This window comes from Electrophorus electricus, chromosome 7 (assembly GCF_041902795.1).
Source record: "Electrophorus electricus isolate QZ-2024a chromosome 7, ASM4190279v1, whole genome shotgun sequence".
Classification (NCBI taxonomy): domain Eukaryota; kingdom Metazoa; phylum Chordata; class Actinopteri; order Gymnotiformes; family Gymnotidae; genus Electrophorus; species Electrophorus electricus.
The window spans coordinates 24,662,879-24,678,811 of record NC_137503.1 but is presented as its reverse complement, the minus strand read 5'-3'; the positions used below and the strand labels follow the sequence as shown (position 1 = coordinate 24,678,811).

At 46.0% G+C, this 15,933-nt stretch overlaps 1 protein-coding gene across 1 annotated transcript; it reads left to right on the top strand.

Moving 5' to 3' along the window:
* The first annotated feature begins 12,197 nt into the window (after positions 1–12,197).
* Positions 12,198–15,403, top strand: hddc2 (HD domain containing 2). The gene is made up of 6 exons (XM_026998762.3): positions 12,198–12,273; positions 12,452–12,573; positions 12,811–12,913; positions 13,954–14,022; positions 14,607–14,745; positions 14,854–15,403. Exons 1-6 carry the CDS (start codon positions 12,211–12,213, stop codon positions 15,000–15,002), a joined length of 645 nt encoding a protein of 214 aa, XP_026854563.1. The 5' UTR covers positions 12,198–12,210; the 3' UTR covers positions 15,003–15,403.
* The last annotated feature ends 530 nt before the right edge of the window (positions 15,404–15,933 follow it).

Genomic DNA, 15,933 nt, shown 5'->3' with positions numbered 1-15,933 from the left:
CCACGAAAGGTGAGCCTGACATACTGTCATTTAATGTAGGAGTATAGCAGACAGGTATAGCAGATTATAGCAGAGGGGGAGACACCAGCCTTTGGCAGGGCAGATCACTTTTTTTTTTCCTAGGTGGCACTAAAATCTCCATGGGTACAGGCAGAGTTGGGGTGGGGGGTGTCATGTGGGCTTCTTTTGGTTTGAGCTGGGGCCCTGTCTATACCAAGCCTTCCTGTGCCCGTGCACTGCCAGAGTTACATGCTCCCCTCCGCCACTGGCCTGTGTGCACAAAGACACTAGTGTGTAGGTATTCCACCTCCTTATAGTGCATCTAAAGTCTTTTTCTTCTTAGAATTACCCCTTATTTCTTTGCCATAACTCTGGTTGTGGGCTGCTCCTGAAATTCATCCAGTTGGAACCAGTCTTGTGGTCAGGAATTGACCATTGATGTTTGGATGACAAACAGATTGCATACCTATAAAATACTTCTATCAAAGTGGCTAGTGAGTGAATATTCAAATTAAATCATGGATTGTGTGTGCAGTGGTCATTTAAATCCCAAGCAAAATGTTCCAATGACACGGAAAGGCTTAGAAATATAGCTGTACTAGTAAAAAGACGAGGCACTCTCGGAAGCATCCCCTGCTTGCACGGAAGGCCCAGGCATATTACTGCAGACAGACAAGGTTAATAGATGGGCTAGCAGCATGGCTGCTAATCACAGGTCCTGACTTAAAGAAACAGCTTGAGATGAAAGAAGGCCTTCACAGACACCCCATCTCTCCGATTCCCATCCCGGCTAAAAATGGAAGCGTGAGAAGTGCTGGCTATTGGTGACCTTCATCCAAGAGGACAATGTGGAATCTCTGTAAGGCAAGCTCCGTGCTTTTAATTGAATTAGCATCCTGACACTGGCCTGCGGGAGAGTGAATGCGCCGTTCTGTGACCCAGAGAGCTTGGGAGATTCTGCTTTCCTCCACAAAACTGTAATATCTCTTGCCTATGTGTTCACTGATACGTGTCATTCGAATTCTACCATTTTTTTAAAAAAATGGCAGTCCTCTCAATAAAATGTCATGAATCAGGGAAGTCAAATCCAGTTGCTGGTACTGGACGCGAAAGATAAAAACCATCAATTAAATTAGGCCTGGCACACGTGCACCATGAGAACGAGCCTACGTGAGGCAGTAGCCCAGGGGGAAAGGCCAGCAGTTTCCTGATGCGCCTGAAGTGGCTCTTTCTGGACACTGGGCATTCAGCAAGCTGGAGAAAGCACCCTGATTAATTTGGGCTCTGCACATTTCACCCTCCGCCTTATCGCTTATCAGAACAGGGCTGGGTCCTTTCCCCCTGCAGGTTACACAGATTAAATAATGCTGGAGCGCATTTCTGAGTCTGGGTGGGAGACCAGGACCGAGCGGCCGTGGAACAGAGTGTCACTCTCCAGCCCCTCACCATGGCTTTGGTATTCGAGGTATATCTAACCTAGATATCATATATCTGAAGCATTCCGTGTATTTTTAGTGGTCGGAGGCCTAAATGTTTTCAAGTGCATTCTTGGAACTTTTGCTTTAAATATTTACAACCACTTAGGAGCTAAATTTGATCACGCCCCGTGAGACGGTCTCTTGAGCAAAATGATCTGATCTGAGCTCACTTGCTCGACATCATCGTATCAAGATACAAATGCTATCTGTGAGAAGAAACAATGCTGTGCACTTAACCCAGACAGGCCGCCATGTAAATGAAACGGAGCATCAGACAAGGAAAAAAAATTTCAGAGCATCGTCCATATTTTTGACCTCTGGCTTTAGACTGTTTCACACATGTGCCTGCACAGGCTCAAACGTAACACGGTACACGTGGAAACAAAGCTGCCCTCCTACGGCCGGGAGCTGCATGGCCGTGGTAAATCAACCGGATCGTCTCGAAGCAGCCGTTTCAAAGGCAGACTTCTCCAGCGCACGGTGCAAGCGGCGAGAAAGCCTCGTGACTCACTAAGGCCGCTCCTGGGGAGAGGAGAGCGTAATTGCATGTGGCTGAGTGAAAGATGGTTATTCATTTTACGAAGCAACAGGAAAAGTGGTGGGAGGGCAGTTGAAGGCAAGCTTATTTTTTTGGATAATGAAAATCAACGGCTCACCCATGGTTTGAGAGCGCTGACGTGAGATAACAATGCGGACAACGCGGTCCTTATGTGCCACGACGTATGCTTTAGAGCGGACATTTCACTCTGAAATCATGGGGATTTAAAGAATTCTTGCTGAATCAGTCCAAATACACCCCCTCACACAAACACCTCACACTAATATGCACACACAGCATACAGCAGGTGCGGTATTAGTACACTAAAACTAGTTAGGAGAGAGCCATATAACAGCCAAACCAGCTTCCACTTCCAGTTTAACAAGTATATTTTATCTTTCAAAACCCACAATAAAATTGAGCTTTTTAAATTAACTTTGGAATCTCCTAAATTGAAATCTTCGTGTGCAGAGACTCTTGCATCCTCTGTGTTTATTTCTTTAGTCTGGGTACAGTGTGGTTCTTCTTCTCTCGTTGCTGTCCAGGGCCGACGTGCGTATGTGACCTGTTCTGCCCTGCACAGATAAGGCCCTGAGAGCTGGAGAGACTACTGCTCCCACACCAGGGAGCTGCACAGCTGACCCTAACCCATACGAAGCATGCATGCATACGCACATGTGTGCGTGCATGGGTGTGTGTGTGGCAGGGTCATAACATCACTCGGTCCTGTTGTATTGAGCTGTTCTTTGTTTTATTCCTTCTTACACTTTCTCTTGCACATGCATTCAGTCATTTTTCAGCAAAACTCACACACACACACACAGACAGATACCAATTTCCTAATCTCTGTGATGTTCAGCCTACACTCTGCTATCTGTGAAGTCCTACTCACACAGCCTCTCTGTTTGACACACAACCTCTCTCCTGTCTATCTCCCTCCCTCCACACGCGCACACACACGCGCAGACACACACACACACACACAAAACCACTGTCTTTCTGTCCCTTACATGCTGCTCTCCCTTTCTTTTATCGCTTTGATTCCCTCCCCAAGGCTCATGCTCCAGCCTTTACACACACTCCCTCTGCAAGCCTCTCACTGCCCACCACCCCCGCCACACACATCCCTGCACCCGAGCCAGTCAGCGTGGAGCTACACGTCAAAGGGCGAGAGTGGGAGAAACCAAAAGAGAGGGGGTAGAAGCCAGAGGTGGGGGGACATGAGAATCCCAGGATGAAGGAATGGAGTGCAGCTGGAGTGCATGAACTTCAGAGGTGAGAGCAGTGAGGATGAGGATGAGAGAGAGCGAGAGAGAGAGAGAGAGAGAGAGAGAGAGAGAGAGAGAGAGAGAGAGAGAGAGAGAGCAGTGGAAAGAAGCAGCACAAGAGCCACGAGTGGCTGTGGAACAACACAAATGAGTGTGGCTGTGGTCTGATTGTGTGAGGGCCAAGTGTATAAGTGTAGTAATATATAAACACAATCCGTGGGGTCCCTTTTGTGGGTGTTTACAAGTGTACAAGTTACTTTACACTTTACCAAGTTACCGTACCTTACATTTATATAAATATTTTAAAAATTAAAATTGAAAATTAAAATTGAAAATTTATTTATGCAGTGCTTTTTACAACAGATGCTGTCACAAAGCAGCTTTACAAATGTCCAAGTCCAATAATTATGAATATCTTTAAATATTAATGTAAAGGTTAGGTTTAAGATAATGGCTAAAGTAGATTTTCACTGGACTTGGTGTGAGACCTCACAAGTATAGTAATACATAACTGTGTGAGAGTGAGTGTGTGTGTGTGTGTGTGTGTGTGTGTGTGTGTGTGTGTGTGTGTGTGTGTGTGTGGAGCCAGCAATGGCCAGAGACAGAGCAGGGTGAGAGAGGCTGATCTCCTCGGCGCTGCAGCACAGAGGGCTTTTTGTGGCGGTACCCACGCCTGTCCCTGACGCTCCGACGGTCCCTGCCACACCGCTGCAATGGCAGCCCACCCGGGTCCCCCTGGGGCAGTGATCAGGTGACGTTCCCAGCCCTCTGCACATCACCCAATACCCAACCCCCCACCCCCACCCCCAACAGCAGCTCTAGTGCAACCCTGGAGACATACATGGACACACACACGCAAGCACGCACGCACACACACACACACACACACACGTCCACCCATGCGTGCACGTGAGAACACGCAGCCCTTCTTCTCATCCCCGTAGACAGGCTCCTCACACTTCTCACTCTCTCAAATAAAACACAGTGCTGAGCAAAAGAGCCACACAAAGCAGCATTCTATGGGACCAAAGCATTAGTGGAATTTTCAAATGAACTTCAAAATTAGTCTAAAAATATCATGCGCGTAAAATCAAAGGTATTCCATGTAGGAGATTTCCAGTCTTGGAAACACTTAGTAATGCATCCCAATTTCTTTGAAAGGACCAGTCAAGATTCTCATTATCCATAATGATAATGAGAAAATTTACCTTCTTAATACACACTTTGTCTAGTATTATTTTATTGACGTCTCCTGGGTGGAAAACAGTTTGGGTTCACAGGGAGACTCTGGCCTGTCAGCCTCCTGTATCCGAGGACCTCTCTCACTGTCTGTGTAGGGAATACAATAGAGGAACCAGAAAGTCTATACCTTCACCCGGTGACTATGGTGAAGACCACAAACTCTGAACACGAACAAAAAGAAGGCAGAAGCCCTTTAGCACTACTTCTTCAAAATGAACAGCATGAAGAGCCACGTCTCTGTATCCGAAAACTGATCTGAAACTGGATACAACTGGGGCAAAAGTGTGTAAGAGTGGGGTAGGTTGTGGAGGTACATATCACTTTTTTAAGAGAACTGAATCGTTTGAAAGTCTTTCTAACCTGTAAGAGAAAAGGGAAAAAAAAAAAAATGCTCTAATCCGTCATGGTGGCAGAAATTTTATATCAAACAAAACACAATGCAATGCAAAAAAGCCAGGCAAAACTAAAACTTCAGTTCAGGCATAAAGAAGTGTAAATGATGTACATAAAGTAATGTAATATGAGTGTAATATAATTTACACTTGGTCATAGACTCCCCGGTGTGAGCTTGCATTATTTTAGGTCAAGTGGTTCAGACTGATTCAGTGTGTGTGTGTGTGTGTGTGTGTGTGTGTGTGTGAGTGCTCCTGCAGGAGGCGGTGTGCGGGGCGTCAGGCAGAGCCTCGGGAGCTCGGCACAATGCGTCTGCGGAGCAGCGCTCTGCCACCACTTCCTGCTGTTGTGCCGGCTGATCCCCTTGCTGATAGTCAGCAGTCCTCCGCCCTCCCACGCCTCCATCACCATCTGGAAGTGCTGATGTCCTAGAACCGTTCCCACATTATCCCCCGGCCCCCACGCTCTCTCCCTCTCTCTCCATCCCTCACTCACTCTCTCCCCTTCCCTACTTCCCTCTCTCTGTCTGCCATACACACATGCTCACATGCATACGGAAAAAAAAAAAAAAGAAATTCATCAACTTACCCACATGCGCACACATGCATGCACATTCGCTGGTTATCCTGGCAAAAGGCAGAACGGAAGCCGGCTGGACAGAGGAGGGCTTTCCGTGTCTGCACCCGTCCACGGAAGAGCCCGTGGCGTGCTCTCATTGTTCGGCCATGCCGCTCGCATTCCCCGGTGGAGAGAGTAGCAACATTGGCACTGAAGGGCTTTCTAGATGGTAGTAGTTTGTACTGATGATGGGCAGCAGCAAATGAACCCTAGTTCTCTCCAATAAGGTTGTTGAGAATGCCTGAGGACCCCTCGGACGGTCCGGCCTCTGCTTGCCGAACGCGTTGCAGTTGGAGTTTGAGACAGCAGAGGGGTCTGTGTGGCGTTCTCAATGAAAGGGTGACAGGGACCCACAGAAAACTGTGTCCCAGATACATGTCAGAAAGTGGGGGCTGGCAGAACAGCGTGTGGTCACCTGACAGGTAGTTTTCTAGACCCCGAGTTTCAACAACAGCTCGATGGCACTGGCAGGCCCCGCAGGTGGTCATACGGCATCGGGGAGCTGAATATGAAGGTGTGGCGAGGAGAGCACTCTGCACAAGCTCACAAGGAGAGCATTGATCAGTGTCTAGCAGCTCAAGGGCGACTGGCTGCTGGAGTGGGCATGGATCCATGAGCAGAAAGGAGTTCCAAAGGGCAAAGGAAGCCATGTTTGGTTCCCAGCAGGCAAATGACAAGGCACTCGAAGTGGGTGGGACACCGAACTGCGCACAGCCCCGCCCACATAAACGAACCACGACCATCATATAACAATCTGACGTGGAAAAGGGCTTTCAAAGAACAAAAAAAAACCACGGTGATCTAATACAATCAGCAAAGGGACGATCCTGTGCGGGAAGGCCTATCAAAAAATTGAAGTGCAGGTGGAAACATCAGGCTTCAGGATCAACCTTATTAACAGGAAAAAGCAAACTTATTCCCTGTTCCAGTCACTGGTTCAGTGCCACCACAGGCAAGGTGGAGAAGTCGGGTGGAGGGGTTTGGACGGAAGGTAGGGCAGACGGTGCACTCACAAAAACGGTTGCGCAGTTGGAAGCACGGGTGTTGTGGGGGAAAGGCCAAAACCCCACGGGTCTTGGGTGCCCAGTTGCATCACTGCACGAGAAGGGGCGGAGCTTCGCCGGGGGTTGGTGGGCAGAGCCGCACGCAGAGAGCTCCGGCATCTGGCCACTAATGAGGCGCTCCAAGGCAGCGGTGCTCTCATCAGCTCTGTTTGTTTTCACAGGCAGCTCTGCGGCGACATGCCGATTGTTTTGCTTAGAAGGCCCTGCCATCGTTCTCAGGATCTGGGCTCAGTGACTAACCCCCCCACCCCTCCCAACCCACCCCCGTCCCCCCCAAGGAAGCTAAATATAATCATGCCGGCCCTCTGCGCCGGTGTGGTGACAGTGGCCTCGGCTGTGTGGACACACTGAGGAGAGTAGGGGGTGTTTCCCATCACTCCAACCTCCCCTGGCCAGCGTCCAATGGCTGCAAAGCCAGCAGGACGTAGTATGCACATTCCCTCATAGTATTGTTTTTTTTTTTTCTTCTTATATGTGCGTGTATAAAACAGAAGGTGCAAAAATATCATATTCTTTCCTTTAAAAAACTGGAAGCCCTTATATGCCCACAAGTTCTCTCATTGTTGAGCACACGAGCATTCTAGAAAACTCATCACATCTGTATCTAAACATTTAGCTGTGCCTGCATGATCAAATGATCAAACTGCTGTTATATACTGTAAATCAACACTGCATCATGAGTTATGTAAACTGATTTTTTTACATTCTTTGTTCATCTTCCGTTTAATGATTTAAAGTGGTTACACCCACCATTTGAGAAATGATAACATGCAGCTGTAATGTGAAAAGTTGTTTTATCAAATTAGGTAAAATTAGATTAAAAGACCTTACTTGGCAAAAATTAAAAGGAATGATTCAGCACGTAGACACTGTCAACAAAGATTTCCTAAATACTCATATCCCAAACTTTACAATGTTTTCATATCATGTATACATTTTTTTACCACCTGAAATTGCACTGACCTACATATTTCTTTTCTCATTAGCATAACAATTTTTAGTTTCTGCAGAAATATTAGTGGAGGGCAACTGACCACCAATGTTTAAGACAAATTAAACACCGCGTGACTGGTGATCAGTAATCCTTCTTACCATGGACATTTTGGGACTCCCACTGCAATACCTCCTGATCAGCCATCCCGATATGTTAATTTTATCTCTCATGTTCTTTGGCTCTTAATTAAAGTGCTTTACTTTTTTTTTTACCACACGCTGGGCCTGATGCCCACGGCCGAAACACCCCAGCCTCCCTTCTGGATGCACTGCACGTCCAGGCACACTGGCAGGCCGCTCTGATTTTGAAGTGTGGCAAAATGAGCAGGCTCTGAGACCCCAGCCCGCTGCAGCTGCCCCTGCATCTCGGGCTTCTTTCCCAGCGCAGGTTTCTAGGGAAAGGGGACAGAAAGAGAGGCACTGCCCTGCCTCACCACCCTCCACCTTTCTCCTCTCTTTTCCTCCTCACCAGCCTGTGTTGGAATAAACACAGAAAGAGGGGGAGAGAGGGAGAGACAGTGAAAGAGAGATAAAGAGACGGAGGGAGAAAGCGTCTTAGTGACAGACTGGAAATGTGTTACGCAGTGGAAGCTGGTGGCGCTGGGCCGGCACTGGGCCGAGTGTGTGTGTGCGAGTGAAGCCTAGCCAGGCAGGAGGATGGGGGGCTGGCACTAGACTGGGAACAAGGCGATCCGGAGCCGTGGGACCGGTGGCGGGGAGGGCAAGGTTCGCTGGCGTGACCGCGCCTCTCACCCTTTATCTCAGCCGCACAGGGGAGAAGTGGGTCAGCGCCGGGGGAAGAGGTAGAGTTACAGCTGAGTGAGGAGGGAACAGGCTCGGCCGCCACTCGCCCTACCAACGTCGGGTTTCATCAGACACGCAACAGAAGACAAGACTGACTGATGTGCACAGGAGGCAAATAAATTGTTTAATTAGCTGTTGGGTTTTTTTTCCCCACCATTACTATGCTTCTTTCATCTCTACATAACAGAAGCCATAAGGTTTGATCCGATCCATGGATATGTTGAGTGGGAAATAACACAGCCTTGCTCACATGTAATAGACTTCTTGTCTGGTCCAGAAATCAGATCATGTTGCCCCAACTCTGTGGGTGTTTGTATGGTGCAAGTGCTTCAGGGGCTGATGTCAATCACCTTGGGTGAGCATCCACCGCAGCAATTCACTCTGATTCTGATAAACAGAAATACAGAAAAAATAAACATTTCTTTACCATTTCATTCAGCAGCATGGTCTCAACTGGAGGACACAGAAAAGGTAAACCAGTAAGTGGTGTGATGTGATGCTCCAAAGCAAGTACCCGTTTGAACCAATCAGAATACCCAACACATATGGTTTCATTGACACAGTCAGTGACCAGTTTGGGTCAAAACTACATGTGCAAACATTAGTTATGCTTCTGATTTTGCACTAGACAAAGTGCGTTCCATCCATTAACACCTTTTGTGCCTTTTGGATTAAATGGAACTCAAGGTAGAGGATTACCAATGAATCAACTTAGATTTCAACACTGCATTCAATGTCGAATGTCAAACGTGTGCTGGAATGTCAGCGCGTTTTGAAAGTCCTCCATGGCAGGGAATGGGCTCCTGTTGCATTTAAAGTGCATTCATAATCAATTTTATGGCTGACGGCGGCTTCCCCTCCGTTCTCACAGGGGCGAGCGGAGGCGTGGGCCGCTCGCTGTGCCTCACATCCATGGCCCCTCCGAGCCCTAAATCAAAGCTCAGGAGCCATGACTGACAATGCCCCTTTCTTTCCCCTGTGCCCCCTTGAAGAAGAAAGCCGTGCAGTACCCCGCCTCCACCGCCCCAAACTTCTGCCCCTCCGCCCAACCTGTCCCTGCCTCGCATTTATGACAGCACAGAGGTCGCTCGCTTCAAGGTGGCGCTCATTTGAATGGTGGCAGGGTTAGGGCTCTTATTTCTCCTGCCGCTGACCCCCACCCACCCCCACCCCCCATTTCTAACCTCCTCCCATTCACACAACCCGCCATGACAAGGTCCTCCGCTGTGCTGCCGGCCCCTCCGCACAAAGTGCCCACAAGCCAGCGCTATTTGTTAGCTGCAGTGACCATGGCCCTGGTCCTCCCTGCACAAAGCCGGGACACAGTGAAAGAGACTTCTGACACCCAAAGCAGGTTGCAGCTACCACGCTGTCACCTGTTGCCATGGTAATCCCCTAAAAGAGGGATGCGTTTTTGCTCAGGAACCCTGCTGGCCTTGCTTAATACCTAAGGATGTTATTAAAAGAAATGCACTTTGCACTAAAAGCAGGCTGAGGCCTAACAAAATACAAATGAATATATTTCATTGTGGGCATGAAAGTCTTTCTTATAATGCACAGTAACTTTGGGTGCAAAAGTATTTGACAATAACTGGGCAAAACTTTAGTTAGGCCATCTAAATGTCCTTATAATAAAGTACAATAAAGTATAATAAAGTATAATAAAGTAGTTAAGCTCTGGCGGTGTTCATTTGCAGCCATTTTATTAAGCCTGATGAAGACACTTTGTCACTCCACAGGTGAGCATCTAATCACTTGTGCAGCTAGTGCAACAGTGCAGCAGCCAGCCATTTAAAATAACAGCTGTGTGGTGAGTGTAGACTGCTGACAGCCTTCGGTGCCCATGTGAAATGAGGGTCTGAGGGACCAAGGGGTCGGGGGACCGAGGGCTTCTCTCACGAGAAACCACGCGACATCCTGCCGGTGGCTGCGTCACGGCGCTCCCTTTCGCTCTCTCTGTCGGACGGTTCGCGGCTCGGCGGGCCAGCAAAATCCCCCCGAAGAGTTCCCAGGACATTTTTAGGCCTTGCCGCTATATTTAGGACCCCCTTTGGTTAACTGGGGTCAAGGTTCGAGCTAACATTTCAAATGTAACACAGCCACGTGGTTAAATATAGTGGATGGGACAATGCTGAGAGATATGCAGTCAGTAGACCGACGTTCTGTTCAGAGCTGCTCGAGTGGCTATTTTCTGCTGCCACAGGAGGATGGGGGAGGAAAGATGTGTTTCCTGTAAATAAACAGGGGTGCGCAGCTATCATTGTTTTGACAACGGAAGTCGTGTGGATGTTTTTCTTTCTCTGACACTTGTCACGTCTACCTGTAAAAAGCGGCTTTTCCTACAGGCCGCAGGAACAGATTGAACCGTTTGTAGACTGAAATGAGAATTTCAATGGCAAGTGATTTCTGCGCAAGCAACAAGCTTTTTATCTACAAATACACACAGACACAGTAGTATTCACTTCTTTTAAGAGATACCCCTCCTTAACAGTGTTCAGTGTGTGATAATGAGTGTATATTTGTATTTGTATTTGTATTTGTATTATAGGTTTAGTGCCATCTTCATCCTGTTTCACAGTCCATTTCAAGAGTGCTTTGAAATCTCATATTTCAAATCACATCAACTTGGTATAAATGAGCTTCAACTTTGATTTTTTCCCCAGGTGCAGTACATTACTTGCAGATAAACTATCCGCACACACTCTGCTGTGATCACAGAAAACAATGTCTACTCAATCACATGAATCTCACTAGAGCTATTAGATTCATCTAAAAAAATTCTGAATTTTCACATGGAGGCGGGAAGCATCTGCAAATTGTGTGGTGCATCCACAAAACCTCCTTTCTGTTGCCCACGTAAGCAGGGCCAACAGAACTCCCTGGAAGAGTATGTATTGTCTACACGTTGCAGTGTATAGGCCACTCCAGGAAACAGCGTCGCGAGGAAGTGTTACGACACAGGTGGATGAGCGTGACCCCCTGATAATGAGGGCTACATACGTGGCGTATAAATACCGTATTTAGCACTAGGATTCTGCTGGGAGGAAGACACTCATATCCTCGTTACGCAGTAACGTAAGGTCGCCTGCTCTTCCTTGCTAGACAGTCTTTCCTCCAGGGGGCTTTCGTCGAGTGTCTTGGGGAAACGTGCAGCAACAGCGCCGCATGCAAGTTGCAAGAACAATTAAGCAGTGTTGTTGCAGTGAAAATCTAATTAAGTTGTGGTCAATGGTCTGCGCATCCTAAATCTATATTAAAATGCCTGCCTCTGGTAACCCTGAACAAGGATATAAGAGATTTGTTTGGTTCGGCTGGAATCTCATTTATAAATACTAAGGAAACATTGTAAACAGCATGCATGTCAAGGCCAAAACATCTGAGGAGGTGCAATGTTTTCCAACAACCACTGGGAACTTGAAACACTCAAAGAGTATCGTACGCGGTTTTTTTTTGACACCATGTGCCATACCGTTATCAGAGAATATTTCAATTTTTAAGATAATCTCAAATTCCCACAGACACTTGTAAGGGAGAATGCTGTTACATGTTAGCTTCAACGGATGAGCTCATTCGCCGATGGAGCAAGTAAAGCGCAGGCTACTGTTCCTTTAACGAAATTGGCTTTCACCATAAAATATTCTGTAGAAACTGAATGTGGCGTCACTTTCTAATCCAGCTAAAAGGCCAAGAATAGAAACCCACGAATTATTTTATAGGACACTGCCATCTAGTGCTACAAGAGAGTTAACACCACAGTTTGTACGTATTCGCGAGAAAGAAAGAAAAAAATCTACTTCCGGTTCATTCGTTTCATGTCTGGTAGACACAGCATGGAGAACATGCTGCAGTTCTTAAAACTAGTAGGGCAATTGAAGGTAATGTATGAATTTTAATAAATGTCCCATCTGATCTTTTTGTGCCGTTTACGGTTTGCTTACAGCCATTACAAAAATATGCGTGTTAGTGTTTTGTAGCTTTGATCATGCTACATATCTAGACATTCAGTGGAGTGTGCCAAATGGACAAGACAAGTCCGTTTTTTTCCGTTTTCAGCAAGTGCCACGAAAGGGATGGGTGTACAGACACGTGAAGCATCCAGAGAGTGTGTCCGATCACATGTACAGGATGTCAGTGATGGCATTAACGATACAAGACCGTGGCGTAAACAAAGAGAGGTAACTAGATAATGTTCACTTGATGTTTGTGTCTGCGGTGGACATGGAGTAGGGTGTACTGAAGGCATAGTTGGAAAGAAGATTGAAAAAGTTCCGGTATGTACAGAAGACGAAAACTGAACCCGTGGCCTCAGCTAACCGACGAGTCAAGCATGCCCTGTACCCATGTGGTTTATGACCTATAGACACACACACACCGTTCAGTGACGCATTGTGTTGAATTCCTTCCCATTCCAGATGCATGAAGCTGGCCTTAGTACATGACTTGGCCGAGTGCATTGTGGGCGACATCGCTCCAGCCGACAACATTAGCAAAGCAGAAAAACACAGAAGAGAAAAGGTATCGTTTGAGATGTCTAATTTCATTGTAAAATATTTAATCACTTGGTTGGTGTATATATAAAGACGATGTAACCAAAGGTCTGCACACTAGATTTTCACACTTGGACATCTCATTCCAAAACAATGTACATCAATATGCAGTTGTCCTCCCCTCCCATTTGCAGCTAAATCTTTTCATAAGAATGTGTTGTGTGTCTATGGGACTTTTGCCTATTCACTGAAAGCCTTAGTGAGGTCATACATTGATGCTGAATGAGAAGCCTGTCTTACCATCAACGTTCCAGTCTACTTCAGGGGATTTAAAGCTCAGGGCTCTGTGTGGACCTCTAGAGTTCTTCCACACCAAACTCATCAACCCGTGCCTTTACTGACTGACCTCACTTTGTGCTTTTAAATCACTCACTCTTTTCCCAAACTGTTGTCACAAAGTTGGAAACGTATAATTGGTTAAAATGTCTTTGAATGCTGGAGCAGTGGAAACATGTTCTCTGGAGTCATGAATCGCACTCCACTATCTGGCAGTCTGATGGAGGAATCTGGGTTTGGTGGACGCCATGCGAACGCGTTCCTACTAGCTTGGACGGTGCCAACAGTAAAGTTTGGAGGAGGAGGGATAATGGTTGACTGTTTTCCATTTGGGCTAGGTCCCCAGTGAAGAGCAGTGTTAATGCTACAGTATACAGTGCCCCTGCTCTGGGAGTTTTCTCGCTCTTTGTGGCTGAGTGGCTGTTGGTCCTATCTGCTTCCATTTCACATTAATACCATTTGCAGTGTAGTAGAGCAGAATGTTAAACATTCTTGTGGAAAGGGAGCATCCAATGACAGTGACACATTTATATGCCAGTGTTTGACTATGGAGACTGCATGGCTGTGTGCTTGATTTTACACACCTTTTAACAAAAGATGTGGCTGATCTTAATACTTAAGAGGGATGGTCACATAGTTTGCCATATAGTGTATACGTATGACACTTCATTTGGGGGAAAAAATCTACTAGTTTACCATGAATCCTCATATAATTTTATATGCTTTTTTCAGGAGGCAATGGTTCACATCACAGGCTTGCTAAGTGAAGATCTGCATAAAGAGCTCTACCAGTTGTGGGAGGTAAGTTTGTACCTTTTCCATATCTTATGTTCTCAAAACAAGCCATGTTGTATGGGATTATGGTGAATTTGATGTCTCCTGCCTCCATGTACATGTTTGTCCACTTTGTAGTAGGCTGTGGTCTTTCATGATTTAAAAGCATCAAGCATGCCCAGACAAATTCCCTATGGAAAGTGATGAAAGATTCTGCATTTAGTCATAAACCTCAATTAATAACAACAACAATCCACAGTCCCTGGGATAAATCCAAACCTTGTTAGGGTAGGATAGTTGCCATATTGAAGTGAAGGTTACATTCTACTGCTCATGCTCCCAGCTCCCAGCACAGGGTCACGTGACCAATCTGTGCCAATCAAGAGTCAGTTAAGGGATAATTAAAGGACCTATTTTCCATTCGTGTTAGAAGTACAGTGCCAATGTGCTGTTCTCACACACGAGAGATGCATGTCTCCTAAAAATTTGAAAAACTCCACCACATCGATGGTGGTGATAATGAGTTCATCCAAATTGTAGAGATATATATATTGCAATAGTAGACTTTGCTGCAAAGTGTGGCCAAAGCAATCGTCTGCGTCACCCTGCAGGAGTATGAGACCCAGTCGAGTCCAGAGGCCAAGCTGGTGAAAGAGCTGGACCAGCTCGAGATGATCCTACAGGCCCATGAGTATGAGGAGCTGGAGGGGACCCCAGGCAGACTGCAGGAATTCTTCTCTTCCACTGAAGGTTTTCTCCTGTTCCTTCTCCTTTAGGTGAAGGCTGAAAATCCATCAGCTGCCAGAATGCTCAGGTCAGCTAGCGCCGATTGAAAGTGCTGCTCTTTGCTTGTTGCAGGCCGTTTTCATCATCCGGAGGTCCTGGCCCTGGCGAGGAGTCTGAACGAGGAAAGAGCTCATCACATAGGGAAGCAAGGCGAGGCCAGTTTGGGGCAGGCAACAAATCAGGACAGCCACGTAACGCACAACTTCATAACTTCACTGTAACCGGAGGAAGGGTGAGCTGCTGCATCAGGGTGTACTCTAGATTTTGTGGTTTATATTTATCAATAACCACAAACCACCCAACAGCTAAGGTTTCTCCTTGCATCTTTATATTGTGATTGTCTTGCCAGACAACTTTCATTCTCAAGGGGCAAACAATAATAATTTTACTTGAAACATCAGCAGAGATGAGCTTACAGTCATTTCTGATTAAGACAATGTAAGAGCTTCTAGCGCTTAATTTTCTTTTAAGTACTTTTACTAAAGGTATTTCTTGTTTTGACAGAAATTATGTCTTCAGATAGAAGATAAAGCAGTCTTAATGAATCTACATTTCTGTTAACATTGTTATGAGTGCTTTAAGACTGTGTTGAAGTGTAACACAAGACAAAATTATCTTCCCTGACTTAACTTCTGTTGTTAAAGTAGTAGCTGTATCTACCACATACACATTGTGTTTTTGTCAGTGTTCAGCTGTATAGAAGGGTCATTGTTGCACTTGAATTCCTGCTCCCGAAATTCTTTGGCTTTTACGGAATTGAGTTGACTCACCCTGCATTTACTGCCAGCCTTTCTGGTTACTGCTGACAAAACTTCCTTCTTGATTACTTTGTCAGCAGATTTTGCTGGGTTTTTTTGCTTCATAGGATGAGCAATGGCACACACCAAAGGTCCCATAATTCTTTCAGTTTCCTGTTCTAGATTTATTTATTTTTTACTTTTTTGACCAGTTGGCATTATAACTGAATATTGACTTCATGTCAGGAAACATCAGCCTGTTTTTTTTTTTTTTTTTTTTTGGTTGTTATTTTCAATAATCTTTCATTAAAGTGTACCGTAGCCAACTTTAAAAAGCAATAAAAAATGCTGAAAAATTGAGGAAATGTGATGTTAATTTTATACATAGGAAAAAAAATTTCTAGGAATCAGATGC

Excerpts from the sequence above, each read along its gene's own strand:
- hddc2 (XM_026998762.3), top strand. The coding sequence starts at position 12,211 with ATGTCTGGTAGACACAGCATGGAGAACATGCTGCAGTTCTTAAAACTA. Across the intron at positions 12,274-12,451 it reads AACTAGTAGGGCAATTGAAG|CAAGTGCCACGAAAGGGATG; the intron begins GTAATGTATGAA and ends TTCCGTTTTCAG. Across the intron at positions 12,574-12,810 it reads CGTGGCGTAAACAAAGAGAG|ATGCATGAAGCTGGCCTTAG; the intron begins GTAACTAGATAA and ends TTCCCATTCCAG.